At 38.3% G+C, this 26,975-nt stretch overlaps 2 protein-coding genes across 2 annotated transcripts in view; one reads left to right on the top strand and one right to left on the bottom strand.

Moving 5' to 3' along the window:
* The first annotated feature begins 7,371 nt into the window (after nt 1-7,371).
* Nucleotides 7,372-26,975, top strand: part of LOC139734025 (integrator complex subunit 11-like) — a 22,720-nt gene continuing 3,116 nt past the window's right edge. The window contains exons 1-17 of the mRNA XM_071644835.1: nt 7,372-7,467; nt 10,393-10,490; nt 11,655-11,728; nt 12,339-12,450; nt 13,220-13,279; nt 13,827-13,883; nt 14,609-14,707; nt 15,804-15,838; nt 17,008-17,088; nt 17,741-17,863; nt 19,301-19,355; nt 21,345-21,440; nt 21,910-22,122; nt 23,886-23,923; nt 24,840-24,964; nt 25,230-25,340; nt 25,855-25,925. Of these exons, the coding sequence (XP_071500936.1) occupies nt 7,440-7,467; nt 10,393-10,490; nt 11,655-11,728; nt 12,339-12,450; nt 13,220-13,279; nt 13,827-13,883; nt 14,609-14,707; nt 15,804-15,838; nt 17,008-17,088; nt 17,741-17,863; nt 19,301-19,355; nt 21,345-21,440; nt 21,910-22,122; nt 23,886-23,923; nt 24,840-24,964; nt 25,230-25,340; nt 25,855-25,925 (1,476 nt within the window). The 5' untranslated portion in view covers nt 7,372-7,439. The remainder of the gene's footprint in view (nt 7,468-10,392; nt 10,491-11,654; nt 11,729-12,338; nt 12,451-13,219; nt 13,280-13,826; nt 13,884-14,608; nt 14,708-15,803; nt 15,839-17,007; nt 17,089-17,740; nt 17,864-19,300; nt 19,356-21,344; nt 21,441-21,909; nt 22,123-23,885; nt 23,924-24,839; nt 24,965-25,229; nt 25,341-25,854; nt 25,926-26,975) is intronic.
* On the bottom strand, nt 19,853-20,881 carry LOC139733627 (uncharacterized). The gene is made up of 2 exons (XM_071644442.1): nt 20,864-20,881; nt 19,853-20,527 (listed from the first exon to the last, which is right to left on the bottom strand). Exons 1-2 carry the CDS (start codon nt 20,879-20,881, stop codon nt 19,853-19,855), a joined length of 693 nt encoding a protein of 230 aa, XP_071500543.1.

Genomic DNA, 26,975 nt, shown 5'->3' with positions numbered 1-26,975 from the left:
GTTCATTGTTGATTAAAAATCTGTCATTAACATAACTTTAGGTGTGTGTGACTTTATTTCCCTGTGTCTGGAGTGATAATGCTCAGGTTTTTAAAAGACTAATAAAAATTCCCTAATTACACTAAAACTATGTAGGCCTCATAGAGTTTTAAAGCCCAGTCATAGTGTTGATTTGAAGGTGGATGGTTTTCATCAAACTTGAAAACTGGAGGATTCTCACTCCAGACATCAGGAAATAAAATGAAACACACCAAAAGTTGCTGTTAATGACAGATTTTGGGTAATCAATGGACGAACACTAGAGGGAGCTGTGTACATAATCCTATAATGGTACAAATCTTGTGTTAGGCCTACCCCAGAGATCACATTTTTGCGAATATTCCCCAAAATTGATGGTTTTGGATGAAAGTAATTCACAGGGCTGTTGGAGCTCATAAAGCTTTATAAAATAAATTAGGGATTGTATTATTTTTAAGGATTTCCAAAACTGTACTTTGGCTTTAAAACCTAGGCACAGTTTTTGATAAACCGTAAAAATTGTAAAAATACCTGACTGGTTTCATTGACAAAGCTTCATGAGTTTCTAACAGCCCTGTGATTTTTTTCCCCCAAACTATCAAATTTTGGTAACATCAGCAAAAACTGCAAAATCTCGTGATCATGCCCCACAAGGGCGGCGGAACGGGGGGGGGGGGGGCATTTGCCCTCCCCCCCCCCCCCAAAAAAAAAAATGCAAAAATGCCCTTTTTTTCTAGGAAAAAAGTGCCCTTTTTTGTCTTTGCCCCCCCCCCCCCCCCCACCACAGAAAATTCGTTCCGCCGCCCTTGATGCCCCGAGATGTTTACCATAGGTTTGTTTACAGAGCTCCCTCTTGTGGTTGTCCCTTGACATGACTCAAATTTAGTCATTACCAGTAACTCCAGGTGTGTTTGATTTTATTTCGCGGTGTCTGGAGTGCCAGGAGAATGCAATTTTTGAAATTTGACAGAAATTTCCTCAGTCATACCAACGCTATACTGGAGAATGGAGATTTTAGAAACTCGACCGCGAGCTGTGTAGCGAAAATTTGCTCGGCAGAAAGTTGAGGCGAAAGTAAAGTTGAAGCGAAAACCATAGGTTGGGGCTCGACACAGTCGCAAGTGGGAATTTCCCGAGAATCCTGAACCGGTGGATCTGAATTCGAATTATAGGGTCAGACGGGTTTTGCCGTAAACGGTGTTTTGTTAATACAAGTACATATGTATGTTGCTTTGGTTAAAGATCGCCCCGTCACTGTACAGGCATGGAAACATTGAACTGCACATTACTTGAATATGAGACCATTCTGAAGCAAATAATTTTCACGCAACAATAGATATATAATGTACTCTTAAGTGAATCCCACAGGGATTCCAACTGATTCCCACTGATCAGTTACTAGCAACCCCCTTTAAACCCCCGGGTTTATAAGATCCACTACTTTAAAAGTTACTCAGCATGGATGTTGTCATGCAATACATTATCATCTTTTTCTGTTATTTTTGTAAACAAAATCACTGGAAATATAGTGAGGCGATGGCATCATTGCTTCATTCATTTGTTCTTTTTAACTTTCTTTATTTTTCACCCGATTTAGGTAAATTTTCACTCATAATTTTCATTAATTCCTCCTGTTTCTCCTTTTCATTGCTGTCTTATTCTTCTTTTTATCTTCTTCTTCTTCTTCTCCTCCTTCTTCTTCTTCGTCTTCTTTTTCTTCTATTTCTAATTCTTTTGCTTTCTGCTCAAAATTTTTACCATACCAGAAATTGGGAATAAAACATTAAAAAAAGAAAGGAAAAAAAAAAGAAAAAGAAAAGAAGAAGAAGAAAAGTTATACCCATGCGGATGCGACGCACCGAGCCGCGATCCGACCATCATACCATAAAGGCCATCCGAAACTGCTTCCTTCGCACCTGGCTTTACACAACCTTACAGTTATCAAAAACTGTTTACTGCGCTTGTGGTCACATAATGACCAATCATTAACTAAAAAAAAAGTTTGCAAATAAACAAATAAATTCATAAATAAAGAAAATACACCGATAACAGATTACTGATGGAGTAACTCATTAATTTTGATTAAGAACAATTAGCTTGCAACGCGTTACAGTAAAGCAATAGACGAGAATTTATACTCACCTCTTAATGATAGATGCGTCAAGGAACGTGCATGAGGCTGACTTGCTGTTGAAAAGGAGAATTTGAGAAATGAAAATCAGTTTTGTGATAGCTCGGAGTTATTCATAGTATGTGCTAATTAAATCTATACCTCAGCTCACACATTTATAACCGGAGCCACATTATTTTGTAAATTTATCAATATCTTTTGTAGCAATTTAAGCATGGACGACTCTTCTATACTTGTTGGAAGTAATCTGTTGGTAAACATGAGGAACTTTTGTGGCTTAGTGGATATCATACTGGTAGTTAGACTGCAGACAAAGGAACCACGCCCACGGTTCGATTCCTAACCTGGCAGTGACGCCCCTAAAACTTCAGGAAAGTCCTCATTGCAGAAGTCTTTCGGATGAGTATTTTGATCCGTCGAGGATGTACTGAGTATTATAATAATTATGTACAAACAACAATCACACCCTGCAAGTAAAAGAAACCCCTTCTTCATTTTATCGGAACGTTTGTTAGAATTATTTACTCACTTTCAACACTGGAGATAGAGAACTCCCTGTATACACGGCTGCTGGTTCGCTGTGAAGAAAGAAAATGAATTATTGCGGTGTCCATCCACAGTTTTTATATGACGTTATAACTTTATGGGATGATGCGATGATGCAGGAAAAGCATTAATCCATTTTTGCAGGGGCGTAGTGAAAATGCACATTTGGAGAGCAAGGAATTATATCAAGGTCTAATGATCAGAACAATTATTTATTATACTGCTCCCTAGCAATAACCCCTGGCTATAATTAAAATACGATTACAATTTATAGCTATCCCCTTTTCCGTGATTTTCGACTAAAAAAATTACAATTCCTCTCTCTGCTATAATGGAAAAACCGCGTTGCCGAATTGATAGGGTCCAATAATAATTTTGTCTGTATTAATGCTTTCTCTAAATTATACCATATACCGACATTAATAGCCAAAAAGAATATACTTAAACTGTTATAGCATGTTACCAAATAAAGAAGAAAGAGGTAAATAAAACCACACGTTTCTGAAAGATTAAATATGAATACCATGCACTTCCAAGGCATTACAACACATCTAAAACATAGCATATGGTATTGGGCAATACCTTCTGAGGAAAAGGTGGATGGTATTGAAGTTAGGAAATAATTTCCTGGCACGAGATATACATTGTATACAAATGAGGTCAAAGAATGACAGTGGAGAGGATGAGGGGTGCGGGAGCTCTGGTTGTGGGGTGGGGTTGGGCCGAGGGCAGCGGCTGGCTAGAAATGGGAAGTGGAATGAGAGCATCGGCATCGGTTGTCTTGTGCATTGTGTGTTGGAATCATGCACTGCGTGGAAAACATAGTCCAGTAATGATTGAACATAGCTAGCTGGGTGTTTGTACGGGTGGAAAAAGTATTCACTACAACTATAGGTACCATATCTATGATCTACAGCGGCAACCGGCAATGTATCAAAACTGACACTTGAGGAATTAAAACTTGTACTTCTCCACTGAAAAGCCTCAGTGCGCATCACGGCTTTCTGTTTTCGTCTGATTGTTTTTCCTCCTTTGCATTAGACATTAGGTTAATTACTGTATTTCTCAAAGTTCATTCCTGGATGTACGTCGACCAAATATAATTCTGCAGTTAATAAAGCTAGTTTTGCAGATCTGCATGCTGCATGGTTGGGGGGGGGGGGGGGGGGAGGCCGGGACAACATTATTCTGACAAAGTGGGTGAGATAAGGCCGTGCTCCACACGTGATGAATGTGCCCCCACTCCCGATGCCCATGCTGGCGGGGGGAAATTAGTTCCGACAAAGATTCACATTGATGGCCGTGCTGTGAGCAATTTCCCGTCTGCCCCTCCCCCTCCCCCTCCCCCTCCCCCTCCCCCGCCCATTTATGTGTGCTTTCCTCGATGCCTGGTAACAAGACTAAATTCCATTAATCTGAAATGGCAGGCAATTGAATATTAGGCCTATACTTGGAATCTACTTTGCATGCATTAGTTCAAGCGAGTATTACTTGATCATTTTAATTTCAGTAATATAGATTTTGAGCAAGAAACAAACGAACAAACAAACAAACACATAAAAACAGAAATCCACAAAACACTAAAAAAACAAAAACAAACAAGAACTCTCCAAATCAACGTCGTAAATCCGTACTGAGGAGTTGGGGGGGGGGGGGGGGAGGGGAGGGGAATGATCGGCGATCGTCACCATCACCACGATTACAAGCCCATAACCGGACCGGCGCAGAGTTGGGGGAGAAACTTGATGGGGAATGTCCCCCCCCCCCCCCCCACCCCCACACACACACTTTACAGGGATCGAATGTTTGTATCCCCCACTCTTTTGCATGGAGTATAAAGTGCGAGGAAAGTGGCAGCAAAAATATGAAAACTTTATGTTATTGTTTTTATTCAGTGTTTTTGCTAGCCAGCCGACTTCCGGCGGAAATGACACCTTAAAAGTATGAATACTTTTTTGTTGTTGTTTCTCTTTTCTTTTGTTTTTCTTTCTGCTTAATACGCGATTTAGACCCCCCCCCTTTCAAAAACGTATAACATAGCGTCGCCCTGAATAATGTCCAAAGAAAATCAATAAAATGGAGATATGGATCTCCATTTCTTTGTGTGAAATAATGTAGTAGATATTTCCCTATAGCTATTGCATTTTTCAATGTTCTTGATTCAAGTCAATAAAGCCATCATACCCATGGGGCATCGTTCCGTTTAAATGATAGCGGATGAGGGACGGACTTGGAGTTGGAATATCAGATTCTGTGTGAGGGAGAGGAGCGACCGAGCGGGGGAGGGGGGTGCCCCCCCCCCCCCTCCCACACGATGAAGATTTTGCATTTAAAGACCTGGAATTCAGCAATTTGGTGCACACTTTTGTGGAAATTTTTGGATTTTTTCCTATAAAAAAAGTAAGTAAAAGAAATGTTCTAAGATGATAGAATGACTAAATCGTGGTATCTCAGCTCATTCTCCGCGTGTGCGACATCATTGTGTAGGGTTACTAAATGACAAATGGAAGTTATCAGGGGGAGGGTGTGGGAGGGGGTATCCCCCTCTCACACGACGGAGCTTTTGCATTTTGGGATTGACATAGAACGATTTGTGCACTTTTGTGGAATATTCGGAAAATTGTCAATCCTCAAAGTGTACAGAGTCTAAATCAATGGATGGGACCCGAGCGGGAGGGGGGGGGGGGATTAAAAGAGGATGAGGGAATTTTCATATTTATTAGAACTGAAATAATACATGTATAGATCTGATGCACACTTGAATGAAAAAAATTGAAATCTGTCAATTTTTGATCTGTACAAAGTCTATAGGAAAAGGACCGAACGGGGGAGGGGTGAGAGGAGGTATATTTTTAGAATCGAAATTCAGCAATCTGGCGTACACTTTCGATAAGATATTTGGACAATATGCAAGAAAATTTTCCTCATTTCGGGAATCATTGGGGGACAAAGTGACATGTTTGCCCCCTCATCCTCATCCTCCAGGATCGACGTCCCTGCTTACGAGTAGGATTTAGCATTCTTGATAGAATACAAATACAAAATAGAATGAAAAGTTTTGATAGAATTTGGAAAGCTCTCAATCCCCAGTACACTAATGTTTTTAATGGGAAACCAAGCGGGAAAATGGTTGATTGAAAGAAGATATCCCCTCTCACCCAATAGAACTTTTGTGTGATGGGTATTTCTTCTTTTATGTAACTGAAGTGACAGACCTGGCCCACACTTTAGATGTAACATATGGAAATATGTCAGCCTAAATGTACTAAGTCTATAGGAAAAGGAACGAACTATGGGGAGGGTGTATCCCCTCCCGCGCGAGAGAGATTTTGCATTTTCAGAATTGAAATTCAGCAATCTGGTGCACACTTTGGATAAGTTTTCTATCAAAAACGCAAGAAAATTTTCCTCATTTCGGGAATCCCCCTCCCCGTCCTCAAGGATAGACGCCCCAGCATACGAGGGTGCCTTTGCATTTATTTTTTTTTTTAGAATTCAGATGAAAATGTTTCGTTTATTTTATGATGTAACCGGGGATAATTTCAATCCCAGAAGTGTACTAAATGTGGGTGCTGTTCGTTATTCCGAACGTTCGTAGTTCCGAAACACACAAATTCCCTAGGCCTATACCTGAGAAAATTTTGTGTACACTAAAAGACAGAATACTATTAAACTATATTAGCTCTCTGAAGGCGGGCGTAAGAACATCATACAATATGCCAAAATTGATACAATCACATTTCTGCTTCTTCCATTTCCCCCCATATTTCAGGGGGAATGATTGTAGGCCTACAGGCCACCCCTTCTCCATTTCTGGGGGATGCATCCCTCATCCCCCTCCCTCCCGGGATTTACGCCCATGGCTCATATTCGTCATTATGAATAGAAATACAATTACATGAAACGTGAGGTGTCGATTACTAGTATGTACGTATTCGATTCTGACGAAAGTCTGCAAGAATCTTCAATCTATATTGAAGGAGGCAGAAGAAGAAGAAGAAAAATAAATAAATTTGGTGTCAATTTCTTTGGTCTCTGGGGTGTTGTTGCTGTGCTTCTTGAGGGATTCCACTAGAATTATTCTGTGGCTTTAATATGTTTGTATATAGTAGTGAGTTGTTATATTACATGTCTTAACTTGCCTTTTCAGGGGTTCTTATTATACAAGCTTGCTTTTCTAAGACCCCTCCACTTTACATCTATGCATCTACATGCATTGTCAATTTATATTCAATTCTGCAAATTGTTTTATTCGCATATATTCAACAATGTATTCCTTGTTACATATTATTGTTCTTATGTAATTTTTGTATCGTGGAAACTTTGAATAAACTTGAAACTTGAAACTTGAAGAAGAAGCTAGAAGAAGAAGAAGAAGAAGAAGAAGAAGAAGAAGAAGAAGAAGAAGAAGAAGAAGAAGAAGAAGAAGAAGAAGAAGAAGAAGAAGAAGAAGAAGAAGAAGAAGAAGAAGAAGAAGAAGAAGAAAGTTTTCTTCCCAAATGTACTTTTTGAGGATACCATAATTCGTAGTCGCCTCGTCATATGGATGCGATCCACCGAACTAAAAATAGTTCGGTGATGCGATCGTGTCACAGAACTGTTCTTCCACCTCCGAGCTCCCTGCTCTTAGTAAGAGTTCTGTGGATCGTGTACTTCAAGGTGTATAACCACTGTGTATAACAGGTACCGGTACCGAATTATTTTCACGCGGGAAACACGAAGCTGGACAAAGTCTAGCCAGAAGATGACGGACATAAAGGTGGTTCCGTTAGGTAAGCAGACGTGCAGGTAACAGTCATTTTAGAGCATTTACATTAGGATAGGAGGGTCGGGACACTGTTCATGCTCTACGAAAGTTATTGTTGACACTGGCGGTTTGCGTAGTCCCATGTGTATATTTTCACGTGTGAGGCTTATTCTCGGACTTGCCTTCGAGTCGCATGCGCGCATTCACGTGTGTTTGAGCATGCGGGGAGGTGGTTGGAAGCGAGTTGTGGGTGCAGTGGGAGCTGCCTGTGTGAATTGTGTTTCTTATTAAAAGGAATGGTATAGAATTGGTTGAGGGGCGCTAGTGTTTTTCAAATGATCTCCAAAAACATGCTCAAACACGTCGTAAAAAAGCCAACTCTAGGTCTATATATCCAACAGGCAACAGCCAGCCTCGAATATTTGCATCTGAGTGAGATTGTCAACAAGTCCGGTAGAAAACTAAGAAAAGGACCTTTTTTCACCGTTTTGACACTATCCTTGACATTGCTTCTTCAGAGACTCCAACTCTCCCGTTTTCGACGGGAGATCTCCCGCCGAAAACCCATTTTTGCAAAATCTCCCGTTCTCCTGTTTGAGATATAATTTCTCCCGCCCTGGCTCTGTGTCTCCCGTTGGAAAGGATTTCTTACTTATTGCTATTGTATTTGAAAAAAAAAAGCCTTAGAAAGCACCATATTGAGAGCATCAAGAACCCTAGGAACTTCGCGCTTCGTACACATGCTTGGAGTCTCCCGTTTGCTAGGGGTTTCAGGCGGGAGAATCTCCAGATCAGAAGGTGCTTTGGGTTGGAGTCTCTGCTTCTTCAAGGTTCAAGGTTCAAGGTTGTCCAAATATCTATCGATCGCAGCTAGTTCACACTCTGCAAACAGCGCAGCAGCATGGTGGCTAAAAACACGTTCACGGCAGTGCCCTGGCAGCGGTAGCGCAGCGATCAAAGAAATTTTTTCTCCTCCTCACCTCACCACTAACAAGTTAGAGGGGACTCTACAATGGTGTCAGTGATTTCATAGGGGCTGCCATTGACCCACTTAGTAATGGTGGAATTTGCGTACTGAAGTAACATTTTTAACATTCAAACATTTTTTGATGATCAACCCTTAACTTAAAGGACAAGTTCACCTTCATAAACATAAGGATTGAGAGAATGCAACAATATTAGTAGAACACATCAGTGAAAGTTTGAGGAAAATTGGACAATCGATGCAAAAGTTATGAATTTTTAAAATTTTTGTGTTGGAACCGCTGGATGAGGAGACTACTACAGCTTGTGAGTCATATGCGTACAACAGTATAAAGAAAATGTAAAAGAAAATTCAACATATTTTCACTTTTTTCGCATAATAAAAGAGCTCTTGACTTGCCTCTTTCTAAAGGCAGGGGGAATAATATTGCCCATAACATTTGTCGGTAAGGAGTCAGGGGAATGTGTACTTTTTTTCAAAAGATGGAATTTTGTGAAATTCTCTTTATATTTTCCTTATATTGTTGTACGCAAGTTATTCATACACTGCAGTAGTCTTCTCATCCAGCGGTTGCTGCACAAAAATTTTAAAAATTCATAACTTTTGAACGGATTGTCTGATTTTCCTCAAACTTTCAATGATGTGTTCTACTAATATTGCTACATTCTCTCAATCCTTATGTTTATAAAGGTGAACTTGTCCTTTAAGCATGCGCTGAACGTATTTGAACTGTGCTTGTGCACAAAGCAGCATTTCAAGTGATCAAGATTTTCCAACGATTTTCTGACACTTGTAAATACTAAAAGTGCTAAAACTTATGTACTGTCTATTTGACTTTGGAGACTCTGATGCAAACTTATTTTAGGTTACTGAATGAATGACTGGTGAGTTTGTGCATGTTTGGAGATCATTTGACAAACAGGTGCAAAAGTACACTAGCGCTGGTTGAGGTGAGAATTCAGCATATATATTACCTTTTGCGAGATTCTTATAAGCCACTGTATGCAAATGTATGATTCAAACACACCCTCACACGCACACAAACACACACACACATACACACACAAACACTTTTCAACAACAACCACCCCAACCGGCAACCTCAATCAACAGCTATAACAAAGCTTGGTACAACATGAAGGAAAGGGGAAAAAAAATTATCTTTTTGACACTACTTTGACACGCTTTTTGTAATTGGTACGTGATCGCTACAGACTAGATGACCGACTGTTCTGCGCTGCCATGACATGTTTCATATGTATACTATCTGCTTGTATGCAGCGAAGCAAGCCTCTTTTCTTTTTATGTTTAAAGTCTCAGACTGTAATTTTGGAGTGAGTTACTGCAGAAACATATTTTTTTTGGATCTGTATGTAGCATAGTGCAGGTCCTTTGCAGTATAGGGCACATGGGGACAGAGTCAAAGCAGAGATAGCTTTTCTCAATCTTTGCTTAAAACACTTCTGGTCAGTACTATTAACATCTTCAGTTTTTTAGGTGGTTCCAAGCAAGGTTGTTATCACACGCACAAATGAAATCTGTTTATTGCTCTGTTTTGCAGTGTCTCACTGTGTAACACTCGGTATGGTTTGTGAAATATTTCTCAAGAATGTTTTTTGTATTATAATCTTTGAATTCTTTTGCTATGATATTTTGCTACCCGGTCTTATTTTTGAAAGAAAATTTTCAGTTTGTAGGGCTGATACCAACCCTTCATCAACTTTAAATGCTTATTTGAATAACAAATGAAATTTGAGGAAAGCAACCAACATTAAAACTGGGTACAAGAAGTCTGATAGCCAGGATTGCTTCATCAAGAGAACTACTGTGTTGTCAGTGTTCAAGCGCGTATTCATGATAATGACAGAACCTGAGCTCTGTGCATTTTTGTACTTGTAACAATGGAAAACTAGTTTATGCTGAAGCCTTCACCAACTCAATGTAGAAATGTATCATTATTTGCAGGGGCCGGACAAGACGTAGGTCGCAGCTGCATCCTGTTGACGATTGGAAGCAAGAACATTATGCTGGACTGTGGCATGCACATGGGTTTTAATGATGAGGTACAAATGTACTGCGGGCATTAGACAAGATCATGCTATAGACCTCCCAACTGTTCTGAATTGTGAGGAAAGAGTCTGAATTTGACCATTCTCAGGTTATATAAATATTAATAGGAGTTTCCTATTTTTCTTGATATTTTTACTACACACTCTGATGGGAACTGCTCTTTCTTTCTACTTTTGAGCCAGATCATCCCTATTTTTCAGTAAGAAAGGTTGGGAGATTTGATGCTATATCTGAACTGCCAAGTCTACCTTTGTCTGCAATAATCTCATTGAAAAATAGAATATCACTCTAGATGTTGACAAAGAAATACAGTGCACTCCTGTTATAAAACAACAGCAATGTCATAACAAAATTTAGGATACAAAAAAGGAAAATTATCAGCTAGTATATCTTTATGCAATTGATTTGTTTGGATCTAACAAAATTTCAATATAATGAAAGAAAACCGCTGGTCCCAAGGACTATGTTTTAACCGGGAGTTGCCTGTATTGAAGTTTCCCTGATTTTGGATTTTTTTTTTCCAGTGAGGTTTATGCAATGCTTATCTGTGAAAGCTTTCTTGAATCTCCCGGACTTTGTGATAACATGCCAATGTTGGCAGCTCTGCTATAGGCCCTGCTCTTGTTGGAAGCCCTCAACTCCTCTCAAAAGATTGATCCCTGTGCAAACTCCATTTTTAGTGCATTTTCAGGATAACATTTTAATTGAAAGATTTATTAGTTTGATGTTAAAATCATTTATGTTGTGGTGAGGATGTCTTCTCTGATGCAAAGAAGACAAGCACACATACAAAAAAAAAAAAAAAGCCCCTGTGTGTGTGAGGCAAGTCATAGACTAAAGCATAGTTATGAAATTCTCTTGGTCTACCTGCTGTTTTTATTCTATGACTGAAAACAGCAACAAGAAGAAATACTACGAGTCGGCAGCACAATGTGCACTCTAGAAGTAAGTGTGAGATTGTAATCCCTCAGTCCTGTAGTCTTCAAACTATCAACCAAGCTCATTGTTCCAAATAAGAGATCTATGAATGCTTTTCTCAGAGTATAACATGGCTTGCACAAGAAGGATCCTTGTGTTTGACAATGTTTGCATGTGCTAGAATTATGTTGTATCTGTATGACACTGATTATGATTGATATCTTAAAATCTGGACACAGAGGCGGTTTCCAGATTTCTCCTACATCAACCGGAATGGAAGACTGACAGACCACCTGGATGCAGTCATTATCAGGTTAGATACCAGCAAGTGTCATTTAGGCCAGGCAGTATGCTTTCAAAACAGGCAATATTGTTGTATATTGCCCTCATATTTTTTTTTGTGTGTGTTGGGAATAAAACCATAATTATGATTTGACAGATGATCGTGATGCAATGTAGATGGCATATTTGTCATGAAATAACTGGGGAAAAGTGTGCATGCAAGACCGTTTTGCGTGTCTTTTATTTTTTTTTATCCAATAATTTACCCTATTGTAGGTAACATACTGCATCTAGATGGATTGGGTATTGGGATACATGGGGCATACAATTCTCAGTTCTTAAGAACTTGTCTTACTGTTGAGCTTTCGTTGGTAATGTTGGACTTTTGCATTGTATGAAAAAAACCTTGGCTGATTTTTTTTTTAATGAAGTTTTACACAAGAACATTCCAATGTCTTAAAGCTTTCATCAGTCATAGTCCCTGCAAGTTTCCTTTGTCAAAATGCGTTGGTTTTGTGAAAATTGATCTATAAACAGAAAATGGGACAAATATGTGTTTAAGCTGCAAGACACAGAGGCAAGAATATATTTGATATTGACTCATGAGTATGGAATGAAGATGTTTCCCTGTTTCTTACCAGTCACTTCCATCTAGACCACTGTGGGGCCTTACCACACATGACAGAAATAGTTGGCTATGATGGACCTATCTACATGACACAACCTACCAAGGCCATCTGTCCTATACTCTTGGTAAGTTCAAAGTTTGTGATATCTTTTCAGATTGCTGTCTATCTATGCTGATTTACATTTAGCTACTCGTTTAGCCCACAGTATTGAACCTCATATTTCCAATCCAAAGGGTGAAGCGTGGTTCATTTAGATATAAATAATGAAAATGTGAATCTTGACCTTTTCCAGGAATGTTGCAGACATGAATTCATGTCATTGTTAGTAATTATCTAGATACCAGTTATGTTGATATGTTGGTCAGTAATCATCTTGGAAATGTGATGGAGTTATATTTGCTGAAATGGGTTTCTTCCATAATTGTCAAGATGCGTAAAGCAGTCTCAGGCGATTTTCTGCAGATTACAGTTTATCTATTTGGGGCATTAGTGAAGTTGAATGTATGAGGGAAGATATGCATGTAATTGAACAATCATTGTTGATATCATTGAGGATAAGAACTGGAAACCACAAATATGTGCCTAGGTTTATTTGCAGATAGTTAACATTCAACCAAACATTGAAATGTTACATGTGACAAGAAAGAGCAATTTGCTGAAGAGTTCACCTTTATATTGAACTGTAAAACCCTGAAATGATGAAAGAGATTCAGTTGATAGAATTGCTGCCGTTTTTATCACCTTATATTACATGATCTTAATTAAGTATTTGATACATCACTACAGAATAGTCCAATGTATTAACATGCTGCAAATGAGATACCTGACAATACACAGATATAGCATCAAACGAATAATGACTGTTTGTGACTTGGTCCATGTCACTCTTTTAGGAGGACTACAGGAAAATCCAAGTTGAGCGGAAGGGTGAAACCAACTTCTTCACATCAGCTGTGAGTAAAGTGTTTCGGAACATTCAACAATTTCTTGACAATGCAGATTACATCATTGTGTATTGATTGCTTCCATGAAGCATAAAGCCTGGGTAATTCTTGGATTGGGGATCTAAAATATGTTTATAGCGGTGACCCATTGCTTTGGGCACTCAATGCAGCGATAGTGGTATTAGTACAGCTTGCTTCTAATTGGCTCAAAAACTGTCCTCTTGTGATTTTAGCTCCAGGTTTTGATATGTTGTTCAGGTGCACCTCCTCTTAGTCTAAAGCCAGTTGTTACTGACATTTTGGTACAGTCAAAGCATGCCTGAAATGTCTATAGATTTAGAATTGTGATGCGTATAGTTAATCTGTGACTTTTAGTAATTTAGTGTTTTTGGTTTACCCCTTGCAATTTTGAAATACCAAAAGCTCATTGCATATATGTGATACCAATATCCTGCCAGGTATGATTGTGGTACTTTTCAACTATTTGAGTAAATACACAAGGAGAAAATATGTTCGTGTGTCATTGATTTTGTCTTGTCATTCATCGTGTCTTCAGATGATTAAAGACTGCATGAAGAAGGTGGTCGTTGTCAACCTTCATCAGATTATTCAGGTATTCAACTAACTATACTAATTTGTCAAGATTTTTAACTTAGACAATTGTTTTCAACTTGTGTCATGAAGCATTAGTAATGTACGAGGTTTCCAGGGTCCCCCAAGTTTGTTAGTTTGTATGTTTTTAGAAACATTATTATTTTTTTTTTTTTTTGTATCATAATAGGAACTTTCAATGCTTTCAGCAGTGTGACACAGTGTTGTCAGATTCTCAGAGAGCTGAAAACATAGACTACGTGCTGGTCTCTGCATAGTGCCAGAATATACTGTAAAAGTGGATATTTTACCGTGAGTAAATGTTTGTGTCTGGCTGCCTAAGATTAATTTTGCCTCTCTTAGATTCCATGGAATCAAGACATTAATTAGTTGATTATTATAACAAGCAAAAATATTTGAGTGCTTATATTTTTTTTTTATTTTTTGCTAGTGTCTGGTCACTTGAAATGCATGAAAATGTCCACCTTATACAGTACTGTGATCAGTGCTTTGAACATGTGATACTGACCCTCGTTTTTCTTTTCCCGCATCACAAAACATTTTCTGTAATGCTTCATGGTGAGGTAAGCAATAAGTGAATTCTGTCTTTGCAGTAAGAGGTTAAAATTTCCCCAAAGTATCTGTTTCCATCATAACTTTGCAAAAGCCTATGAAATACAAAGCTATCCCTTTTTTTGGTCATGGCAATATGTCTGACACACACCTCTCATTTCACTGTTTGTTTAGGTTGATGAGGAGCTGGAGATTAAGGCATATTATGCTGGACATGTTCTTGGAGCAGCCATGTTTCATATCAAAGTTGGCCAGCAGTCTGTTGTCTACACGGTGAGTTCACTTTTCATTTAAAGCTCTAATGCAAGCCTAGTGTTGTAGAGTACTTCTCTAAGTTAAAGTTGTATGTTTCCTTTGTTTTGGGTAAACATGAAAACCCAGTAGATTGCAAGAGTGTGTGCAAGGTCTTATCAATATTGGCTGTGGTGGTTTTGATGGCTGTCATAGAAATCCAAAACAAACTGAGGATGGTATTATTAATCTCCAGTGGATAATTTCTGGTGTTGCAAATTTGTAGTTTGAACATCTTGAGAGAAGACTCATATCGTCGCTGGGGCGACAAGACCTCGTATCTGCAAAATGTCAAATGTTCAGGAGAGCCAAAAAACATGGCGGCCAAAGCACTATAGCAAATGGGAAAGCCTTTCCTTTGACATGCTGTGGTGGCTTCATTTTTGAAGTAAGACACTTGGGATTTGGACAGGACATCACTTATCCCATTATTTGACCATTAATTCAAAAAAGTCATTTTCACCAAAATTGCAGATACAAGGTCTTGTCACCCCAACGACGATATATGTAGTCAAGGGCAGATCGAGTAGGGAGGTGGCATATTAAAACATTTTGTGTCACATGGGAAACACACAGCTGCCAGCCTGTAACTAATTGCTTTGCACTGTAACCTTCAGACTGCCATATTAGTGTTTGTGGAGGCCAAACGTGAGTGGTGCCTGTAACACCCAATACTAGTCGACTTTGTGTAATTTTCCTATTTTTCTCCAATCGATAGAACACTAGGAAGTTGTAATTAGTAATCATTATGTTTGCTTTAATGTGAGTGAATATAATACAATTATCCAGAAGAAAGCATGTTGGTATGTTTTGTTCTTGTATTTGTGCCAAAGTAACGGTTAGTAAGCAAGCAGTTGTGCCCAGAGTGGCGCAAAGCAAGCGGGTTGAATATCTGCATTAATCATTCAGGTTTGAAAGGGACAACTGTGTATTTAATGTCTGCTTGTAACCAATGACTGGCCTGTCTAGACTTGATTGAGTCTTTGTTGGCAATCTTTGCTTATAGCTGGGTGTGAATCATTCCAAGGATACTGAAGGCTTCATGAGAAATATTTTAATGTTTCTTTTTTTCCCTCAGGGAGATTACAACATGACACCAGACAGACATCTAGGGTAAGCTGTGCTTCTGGTGTAATTCCAGTGTCTGGTGTAATTCCAGTGTCTGGTGTAATTCCAGTGTCTGGTGTAATTCCAGTGAAACTGTAATTCTAACATACGTGTACTGGTAAATTTTGGTGTAACTCTGATGTAATGTTGTTTATGGCCCACCACAGTGTTGGTTTCATGGTGTATGCCATGTGTAATTACCAGATGTCTTTATCTGTGGCTAGGGAGAAGTAAAATCAGTGAAATTTAAATCTTGTAGATATCTGCTTTGTAGTTGATTGCTTCAGCATGTTAGCATAGTGTCATGAATATGATACATGTTTGGAAACTATAGAAAAATCTGGCAGATGAGCTTGATGAGAGTAGTGATAATAATAATAATAATAATAATAATAATAATAATAATGATGATGATGATGATGATGATGATGATGATGATAATAATAATAATAATAATAATAATAATAATAATAATAATAATAATAATAATAATAATAATGATGATGATGATGATGATGATGATGATGATAATAATAATAATAATATTAATAATAATAATAATAATAATAATAATAATAATAATAATAATAATAATAATAATGATAATGATATTAATGATAATAATACTACTAATAATGATAATGATATTAATAATAATAATAATAATAATAATAATAATAATGATACTACTGATAATAATGATGTAGCAAGTTGTAATAATGATCACAATGATATTAGTAATGATAACTGGAATAAGGAGAAGGACAAAAATGATAATAATCCTCTTCATCTATTATAAAGAAATGTTGTTATATTTCATGCTTGTAATTGCATTTGCTGAATTTTGAGGAGCTGGGAGACAAACTTACTCAGTTGAGGCTCTCTATTAAGTGATGGCAGCTGATCTGTACTGACCCAAGTACTATCACCCCACATGATCCAAAAAACCTTCTATGTAAGTTTTATATTCTCATGTTAGTATGTAATGCAGGTTATTGTTGTTACCAGTAGTTTTAATTGTAGTAGTAGAAGAAATACCGGCAGGAGTAGATGTTCTTGTAGTATTGAAAGCTGGTTTGTTTTGTAATGCTGTGCCTGGAGTGAGATCACTACTGACACACTATGCAATGAGTCAACGCCTTCCTTTTGATTGTTTGTCTTCTACTCCACCCCAGGGCTGCCTGGATTGACAAGTGTCGCCCTTCCATTCTCATCTCAGAGTCCACCTATGCCACCACCATCAGGGACTCCAAACGGTGAGAGGATGGAAAGCTTCATATGTCACTTGCATTGAGTTGTCATTGTTTATTTATATCCTTTGTAGATAATCAGAAATGTGTCCTATTCAGAGCAAGGATTTTGAGCACTTTGAAACTAAATCTATGTGTAAAGTGTAAAATTATGTGTAAATGTAAAAGTTGTGCATACACCAAAAACATTTAGTATGTATTGATGGTCTGAACAGCCCATTTTCCTTTAGTCATTTTCATTTTTTTTTGGCATAATGATAGAATAATTACAGGTAATTATTCACATTCATTTACATTCTTAACTGTGTCAGATAAAACTAAATGTACTTTTTGGTACTGACACAGATAACGTTCAAATGCACACATTCATAATGAGCAGTACAAACTTGTAGGAAGTGAAGGTTTATATTTTTAGCTCACCAGAGCCTTAGTAATCGGTGCAGTCAATCATTGTCTGCCTTGCATTTTTTAGCTCCTTCTTGAAAATGCCATGGCATATTTCCACCAGACATAGCAGGCAGCATCCCTAGGGTGATAGGATCTGATACAAAACTTTTTGGCTAATCAGCATTGCAGGTGTTACAGTTTCAATTAGCACTACCACCAGCAATGCCACTGAACATGGAATCACACTCTCTGTCTTTCTCCTCACTCACAGGTGTCGAGAGAGAGACTTCTTGAAGAAGGTGCATGACTGTGTGACTAATGGTGGCAAGGTTCTCATTCCAGTCTTTGCTCTGGGCAGGGCACAGGAGCTCTGCATCCTCCTGGAAACATACTGGTAGGTGTTGTCATGGCAGCAACAGTGATGAGGATGATGTCAACATGTCTCCGTAAACTGAAGTGACAGCTGTGATGTAAATGCCTTTGTAATCTGTATATTGTCCCTGGGGTGGCAAGAGCTCACATCTGTATTGGCATAAATATAAAAATACCCCCTAACTCAGTTTTTAGTATAAAAAGTATTGATTTGAGTCTTAAAAGAGAACCATTATTTATGAAATCCAAAACAATTTTCTTTCATGATTTGATGTCAACATTGATATTGTTTTGCAAAACTGGTGCAAAAATGATATGAACCTTTGCAATAGTTTATATTGTAATATATCAAGATTTACTTTATGTGGCTGCTAAGGAAGCAATGAATGCTTGTTAGCAAGCAACTTTGAGACTGGCAGCTGTAAGGCCCCTCCTAAGGACAACTGTAAAAATGGAAATTTTCATGCATTTAGCGTGATCAGAAACTAGTGTGAAAATAAAAGCACAAGAAATTTTTGCTTGTATGCACCACTGTGTAATGTCTTGATTCCGCAGAATTAAAATTGCAAACTCATCTTACTCAGCAGAGCACAAAAAATTACTCAGGCAAAAATATCCACTCTGACAGTAACCAGTTGGGATAAATTCTTTACCGAGTGTCACAACCGCCACAGCCAGAGTGTTTAAACCACAGACCTCAGAAGGACAGTCTGTGGTCGTATCCAGTTAACCGCAACAGCTCCTGAGCCTCAGCAGTAACAGAAGGAGAATCTGTTCAAACTGTTGGCCAACTATCTCCAAGCATGCTGTGATGCACACACTGTACATCTATGGCTAGATCAAGACAAATAAATGTGCATAATATTTTTCTAAAGTATTCCATTCTCTTCTGACATATTTAAATCAACTGTTATCATTAAAATTTGATCTGCAATTTAATAAAATTTAATTTTACAGACAGAAAAGTAGTAAGAAATGTAAATTACTTAATTGTTAGGTGTGATAATGATGGTAATGATTAGCAACACTTACATAGGAATTAGCACATAACACATAGAATACATGTATTTGTTCTATAAGATGCACTAAAGAAAAGGAAATACTACAGTATATGCAATTACAAGAGTAGACATATTTTACATATAGAATGTATGTATATAAAGAGGAGCTGTAGTGGCTCTGTGGTAATAGCCACAGACTGTCAATCGTGCAGTCTCTGGTTCAAATCCTGTGGAAGTAGTGGGTGTACCCATAGGCAAGACACTTCATTCTCTTGCCAAGCTTGTTGGAGGGACTCAAAACCATTTACAGCTACATGGTCACTTGTTTACACATATTCATTACTCCTTGCAGATGTGAGACAAATCATGATTCAAATCTAGTTTTGTTTATTTTTTATTGTGTATTTGTGTATTTATCTGAAATGGTCTTAACACCAACTCTGGATTGTTTACTGCAGGGAAAGAATGAACATTGAGGCTCCCATTTACTTCTCCACTGGTTTAACAGAAAGGGTAAGACAACCACAATTCCATCCCTTGTGGTATTACACTGCCTGGAAGACTCTACCCATTCTCATTTTCCATAAATTATTGAAAGGAGATGGAAACATTGAACTGTCATCTTCTTATAAAGCTAGTTGTAAATGTAGTGATTTAAGAACGCATGTACATGTCCATGCACATAGACACTTCAAACAGTTAACACATATAGCAACATGACTAGCTGTTATGGATGTGTACTACGCAGTTGTTGCAATTGAAGTTGTGAACTGGTAGTACAGATGGTGTTGCTCTCTGACAACAGTGAAACGGAGAGTTGGCGTTGAGCAGGCTGCACAGATTGTTGCACTGCTGTTAATGGTGCTCGAGTGCGAGATGGTGATATTGGTGCAGTCTGAAGAGCCACTTGCTGGTTCCGAACGTCAACATCAACTGCATTATCCACTGGCACTGTTGTAGATGTAGATGGACAAGAGCTCGCCTTACCCAAGTGAATCTTGCTTGCAATCTTACTCCTTTCTTTCATTGCTGGTTTTTGAAAAGATCTTGAGCGAACTCTCTCTTTGATGTTCACTGACAGACATTATGTCTCTTGATAGAAATCCAGCATTGTCGAGTGTGGTAACACACGTTGCCCGGAGGCAGTGGTTTGTGTAAACCTTACTGCACTTGGCGGCAGTTGAGATCACTTTCATTTTGTTGGCCAGAGTGTTTATCCCTACTGGAATGTTACAGTACCATGGGTCACTATCACTCCGTGGTGCAGTTGGTTTAGGCTTCTGCCAAAACCATTGGCAAGATGGATTTAGTTTTGAAACATAGAACTGAAATGATTTGACAGGACATCTGTCATTTCCAGGGATTTCATACATGAACCCTCCACTTCCAACCTCATCGTCATTCTCCCTGCGATTTTTAGTGAGCTGATCACGTTTCATGACATATCGAATTCCACCCTCATCAGTACACACAGTAAAGTCAGATGCTTTTAAATCACGAACATTCTCCCTTCCTCGGTTACAAAAGAAGGTTGAAATATTTATGAATACCTTGTTCTGTAGTATTTGTGGTTTGGTGCAATCCGTTTGCTCTGATGATTGTATCTTCTCAAAGTCAGCTGGAGAAATGGGGTCCTTGTGTTTGGCACTGCTGAGTCCCTCTCGCTTCAGTTTAACTAAAACTGCCTTAAACTTACGAACACTCTCAGGAAGTTTAGTTTTGTTACAGATGTCAATATTGCGATTGTCAAGAAAGTGACGTTGAATACCATACCAAATGTATTGCGTGGAATTTCTAATATACAGCGAACCATCCTCTTTACGTACATGTACCGATGCATAAAATGAAGTCAGCAGAGTGTCCAAATTGCGAACAGAAATGTCAGTTAAATCCACATGTTTAATCCTAGCAAAACTCTCCAATCTAGAATATTGAAATTTGATTGGTTTTTTAGTGCTTGCAGCATGTGAGCCGTCAAGTAAAGCAGCTATTTCGCTGTCAGTCAAGAGTTCAAAATTAACCGGGGCTGCCGCAGCCATCTTGCTCGTAACATAAGTGAGCAATAGCTTGTTTACAGTCGTGGCTATCCTCAGTGATTGTAATAATCATTTGATATCGAACGTCTGTCCAGTTAAAATCAGTGCACAGCTCTCAACCAATCAGACTGCAGGATTCTTGCTACCCGCTCTATAATAGTTAATGATGAGAAGTACAATGAAGAGAATCAGTGCCGAACCTCAAAATTGTAGTTTCTTTGAGTTGGTAGATTAAGATTTATTTAATATATTGCACGACTGTAACATAATACCTTTAGCCCTCTCACACATACAGTCTTTTGTTAAAACTAAACAATGCCTTTATTGTGTCATGGCACTTGCTCTAATATATTATTATGGCTGTAAGTCTCATCAGGGCCCCTCATTTGTGCGTAAAATACAAGTTTATCTGCAGAGATGGCATGTAACAGTTGGCTGTATACACATGTTTGTAATTCTTCTACAGGCAAACCATTATTACAAGCTCTTCATCACATGGACCAATCAGAAGATTAAGAAGACATTTGTGAACAGAAATCTGTTTGACTTCCAGCACATTAAGGTGGGTGAAAATTTGTATCCATTTTTAGAGAGCAACCTTTTCAGCAGGTTCACCCTAGCCCATCAATTCTTGAGAGATCCTGCTGCAGAATAAATTATGTTGTTATTGAATTGACAATGTTGGTTTTCACTATGTATCTTATATCAGTAAATTGGCAATGTTGGTTTTCGCTATGTATCTTATATCAGTAAATTGGCAATGTTGGTTTTCACTAATGTATCTCATGCTAGAGAAAGATAAGATGGAAATGATAAGATTAAATAAAGCTGCACAAACTAAAAAACAAAGAAATTGCCCATTTCAGAAAGATTTTTCCAATCTTCCAAAATGTGCTGCCCATTTAAGGACCTGTTTTATATTTATAGCTATTATGAGGCTATGATTATTCTGCAAGCAAAATCACCAACAGTATAAAATATCACCAACTTAAGGGCTCTACTGGAAGAGTTTTATTTGTTGTTTTCTCTAGGCCTTTGACCGAGCCTACATCAACAACCCAGGCCCCATGGTGGTGTTTGCCACACCCGGGATGCTTCACTCTGGCCTGTCTCTTCAGATCTTCAAGCAGTGGGCGTCCGGTGAGAAGAATATGGTGATCATGCCGGGGTACTGTGTGGCGGGGACCGTCGGCCACAAGGTGCTCAGTGGGCAGAAGAAGATTGAGATGGAAAACAGACAGACAGTGAGTTCTTCTGGCTGTCACTCTCTAGAGAACTCTTGTGAAATGATGATATGGATCCATGTCAAATGATTGGCTGAGAACTATCATGTGACCAGTCTTTTATTTTGTCTTACGGCCCAACTTTACTTTTCACTAGCAAGAGTATACTAATAATAGTCCATGGGCCAAGAGCCGAAAAATGGGTTGTTGGTACCATCCGAGGTGGCAAAACCTTTTTGGTGTCATTTTGTTTGTCGGACATAGATATGCTTATCAAGCTATGATAGCATTTCCAAATGAGTAGCTTAGTCATAATAAATGAATTTTTAACCAATTTGGGCTCGTTTTTATATCCCTATACTTCTGAATCGAAACTAACCGCTATACAAATACGAGCACTGCCTTCTGCATGTCCACAGGTGTTCTGTTGTAAACGCGGTGCGCTTAGTCTTTATTCAAGGCAGCGAAGGGAATATCCAAAGGGTTATGATGTCTGCCGCTGCCACGCGGTGCGCTTAGTCTTTATCTAGAACAATGTACCGTTAATCATATCTAAAGTTCCTAATAAAAGGGATTATCTATACTGTTTTTATACCACCCTCTCAACAAATACATCAGTTTTAAACAAAAATCACTCTGTTCATTTACAACATTATTGATTATAATGTATTGTAGTGTACCGGTACATTGTTTTGCATAATCTTTCATTGTTGGATGGAAATAAAGCGACATTGGCGTGGTATTAGCGTTTGCAACGTAGCGTTTTCAGCGGAAAATTATAACTAATTGAAAAATACGCAAGAATTCACTAGAAATTGCTTTTTTTTTGTTGTTGTTTTTAGATAAAGGGATATACACTGTATTATAAGCTTTGGATATTCCCTTCGCAGTCTTGAATATTAGACTAAGCGCTGTGGACATCATAACCCTTGGATATTCCCTTTGCTGCCTTGAATAAAGACTAAGCGCACCGCGTTTACAACAGAACACCTGTGAACACACAGAAGACACTGCTCTTCTTTGTATAGCGGTTGGTCTCGATTCAGAAGTACAGGGATATAACAACGAGACCAAATTAGTTTAAAATTCATTTACTATGACTAAGCTACTCATATGGAAATGCTATCATAGCTTGATAAGCATATCTATGCCCGACAAACAAAATGACACCAAAAAGGTATTGCCACCTCAGATGGTACCAATATCTGGCCTGGCCCATGGACTATAAGGGTCACTGATGTGTTGTAGCTACTTGTCTGCTCTCAGCTGCTGTGTTTCTGTGTGCTGTTCAATTAGCTTGAAGTTAGTAGGGAATGGGCCTGGGAGTTTTGTGAAAATGGCTGCTGTGGAATTTAAATCAATTCATCATTTTTAGGTCAAATAAAGCACATTATTTGGTTGAGTGTTAGTAACTCTATCTAATCTCTATAAATTTGGAACAGTTCAAAAACACTCAGCTTTGCTTTGTGTGTTTTGATTGTTCCAAAGATGCAATCAGCTACATAATTATCAGATATGTATCAGAATAATAAACAGATATTTAAGCCTTTTTATGCCAGGGACTTTGGACAGTGTGTACAGCACTGGGTTTTCTGTGCCAATCAGCAGCCAAACTAGCACACAAAGGGTTAAGTTGTCCCGTCAGTCCTAGAAAATGAAGTTTTCTCTCCCTTCAGTCTTCTGCTGTTACATACATGTTGATACAGGCAGTCACAATCTGAGATTGACACCCACTGAATATCATTTATCAATTCTTCCATTCAATTTGTCATTTTCCTCCAAAGATTGATGTCAAGCTTTCAGTGCAGTACATGTCATTCAGGTAAGAGTGCATTACATGTGAATGGTCTTCATGTCCATGCCTCTTTCCATGTTCATGAAGGTGCTACTTTAAAGCTATGGTGCTAAAGGAATTGCACATTATTTATCTATCAAGCATCATCCTAGTCTTTTTTATAGAAAAAAACAGCTGATATGGCCTAAAGATTTGATTTCTTTGAAAGTTCAGTTTTTGAAAGGGTAGGGACCTCAACAAATGTGATTTTTTTTTTTAATGTGTAATAGAAAAAGCAAGGGATCTGTGAAGATTTACATGTAGCTATGTGGAAAAATTATGTGGTACATTGGGGTGGTCAGAAACTGGCAGGTGTCATGTTATCATCTTGAACCCATTTATTCCTTAGTGTTTACAATGCATCATGTTTTTGGACCTTCCACATTTACTGTTCCATTCACATAGCCTTCCAAAGTTTCTTCAATTTTCAGGGCATCTTGGTTATTGCTTTGCATTTCAAAGACTTTTTTTAAGGGATTGAATTAACACACATAAAGAAAGAACACATGAGTGTCATGAGAAGGCAACTGTCAAATTATGATTGCATAGCTACAATCTCAATTACCTGTTAAAATGTAATCACACCAACTTGTCAACTGGCCGTGTGTACACAGAATATGTGGCCAAAATATGTTGCTGGCACATTCTCTTATGAATGCTTAAATGCAAGATTTGTCGTCGTATGTGACACAGCTTCTTTAAAAATACAGTGAGCATCAGCTCATCTAGGTTGGACTCAACCTTGCAATCGTTCAGATCCTATACACCCTATCAGTTCCCTTGACCCTCCTGTATCTTTTACCCTTAACCCCCTACCCTTCCAATACAAGAGTTTGTTTCTTGTTCCCTTCGATTCTAAAAGTCGTTTGAATTCATATATTTTATCTTTGGTTGGTGTGTACAGTGCCCATGCTGATGCCAAAGGAATAATGCAGCTGGTGAGGATGTGTGAACCTCAAAATGTCATCCTGGTCCACGGGGAGGCTAAAAAAATGGAGTTTCTCAAGGAGAAGATCTCTGGTGAATTCAGTAAGTTCCATCACACACCTTGTACAGTATTTTTCTCTTTAGCTCGCCTGAACCAAGGACTGTAATTTTTTTATATGTAATTCTATTTTCATTTTAAAACCCATGATCGTATCTTCCTGGTTGTGATGAAAAGGAAGCTCATTCTCACCGTCAAGAGATATGGATTGAAGTGAAGAGGAGATAATAAGATAATAGATACATGGCGAGTGAAAACTGCAAAGTTGTGACCTCAAGTTTGTTATTATGTGTCTCTTTTTACTTCCAGAAATCAAGTGCTTCATGCCAGCCAATGGGGAAACGGTCTCCATAGCAACCAAGACCAATCTGATGGCAGATGTGTCCCTGGGCCTCCTCAAGAGAAGCTCTGCCTTAGCAGGTTGGTTTCTGGCTGGAATTTACCACAAAAAGAAGAGATTGACTTGTGTGAAAGTTGTAAGCGCTAAGCAAATAATGAATAAAACATTGAGGAGTTGTTGAAACACTGCACTTTGGATCTGTCATGAGCAAGATCATGGAAAAAATGATTTGATAGCTGTATCAAGAAAACATAGAAAAAAGAAATAGATGTCATCAAGAAAACAGGAAGCAGTCTCCAGAAATGGGTTAGCTAAGTTTGAAAACGAGATGTAAATTTGATTTTTTTTTTTTGTCATTAGTTCCTTGATCCATTGCTGTTGTATCTTTTAAGTATCAGAAAAAGCTACATCATGTTGCATGTGCTCGTATGTAGTGGAATGTGAAAGAATAAAGCCCAACCAAAAGATATGTTAATTGTGTCACAATTCTGTAACAATTCTGTCCTAACAGAATGTCTTTTGTAAGATCAAACACAGAGCTTGATGTATAGACTAAATGACCAAGAGTGGTATGATCTCATCATCTGTTTGTAGGATTTGCCCAGGGAGCTCCAGATACCAAGAAGCCTCTAACCATGCATGGAGCCTTAGTCATCAGACAGGAGGTAAGGTGGCCAGCAACCACAAACGTGACCACTGCACAGCTCTCTATACCCCTAATTAACCCATTGAAGATGAGTCCCGGGTATACTCGGGCAGGTGTCTATGGGAAATGTGTGTTATAACGTAATCAGTCTGTCAACGGGTTAAGTGGTGAATTTACAAAGCAGTAGTGTTATCGTTCCAACCACTTAACACGGTTGTCTTATTCCCACAATAGTTTCATACTTCAGTAAATGAGAAGATATAATTTCATCACACACAGTTGTTAAAATGTTTTAATAAATTTTCTTCTAATATATTTTAATGAATTAAATAAGTTTTAAATCCATTTTGATATGATAAATTCTGATATATTTGATTAGTTCTAAATGAATTCTAAGTTAATACACTTTGACAAGTTTCGAAGGCTATTACATAGGTACAACATCTGTGCAATTCAGAAAATTAAAGTACCATGGCCCATACTGGTTTGGATTAAAAAGAAAACCCCAAAACCCTCAAAAACCAAAGGTAACAATTGGCAGAAAGATTTTTTTTTTTTTATTATAAACTCATGGACTTGCAATTTTGTGTCCAATAAAAACTCTGGTCTTGCTACATGCTGCTCCCAGAGTTTACTGCAATCATTGTCACTTCAACCCGTCTCAAAACACCTTGTGACATCAGGGCCCTTGATCCTTCATAGTTACCAGTGGACTGGCAGGATTTTCATTTGTGTGTGTGTGTGTGTGTGTGTGTGTGTTTGTCTATTATTTATATGTTGTCATGGCTTGCACAGTATAAAGCCTGCTATATTTCAAAGAAGTTTTTATTCACTTAGTTTCATAATTTCAACAAAACCAGTGACCCCCCCCCCCTCTGCTTATTTTGTTGAAAAAAGTAAAATAAGGTTCATAGTTTGGATTTAAACACCAGTCCCTTTTAGAGCTTGGTATTTACCTGCACTGCTAGCACTTATATCTTTCTTGGCCTTATCTTTGTCATGTTTCTTCAGTAGTTCTTCTTGAGGACTGTTCCTGTGAATACCTTGTACATCTTTGGTTCAGGTGAAC

The sequence above is a fragment of the Diadema antillarum genome, unplaced genomic scaffold, assembly GCF_040938485.1.
Source record: "Diadema antillarum isolate AM-2024a unplaced genomic scaffold, OU_Dant_1.0 scf00000025, whole genome shotgun sequence".
NCBI classification, from domain to species: Eukaryota; Metazoa; Echinodermata; class Echinoidea; order Diadematoida; family Diadematidae; genus Diadema; species Diadema antillarum.
This window is presented reverse-complemented; position numbering and strand designations above follow the sequence as displayed.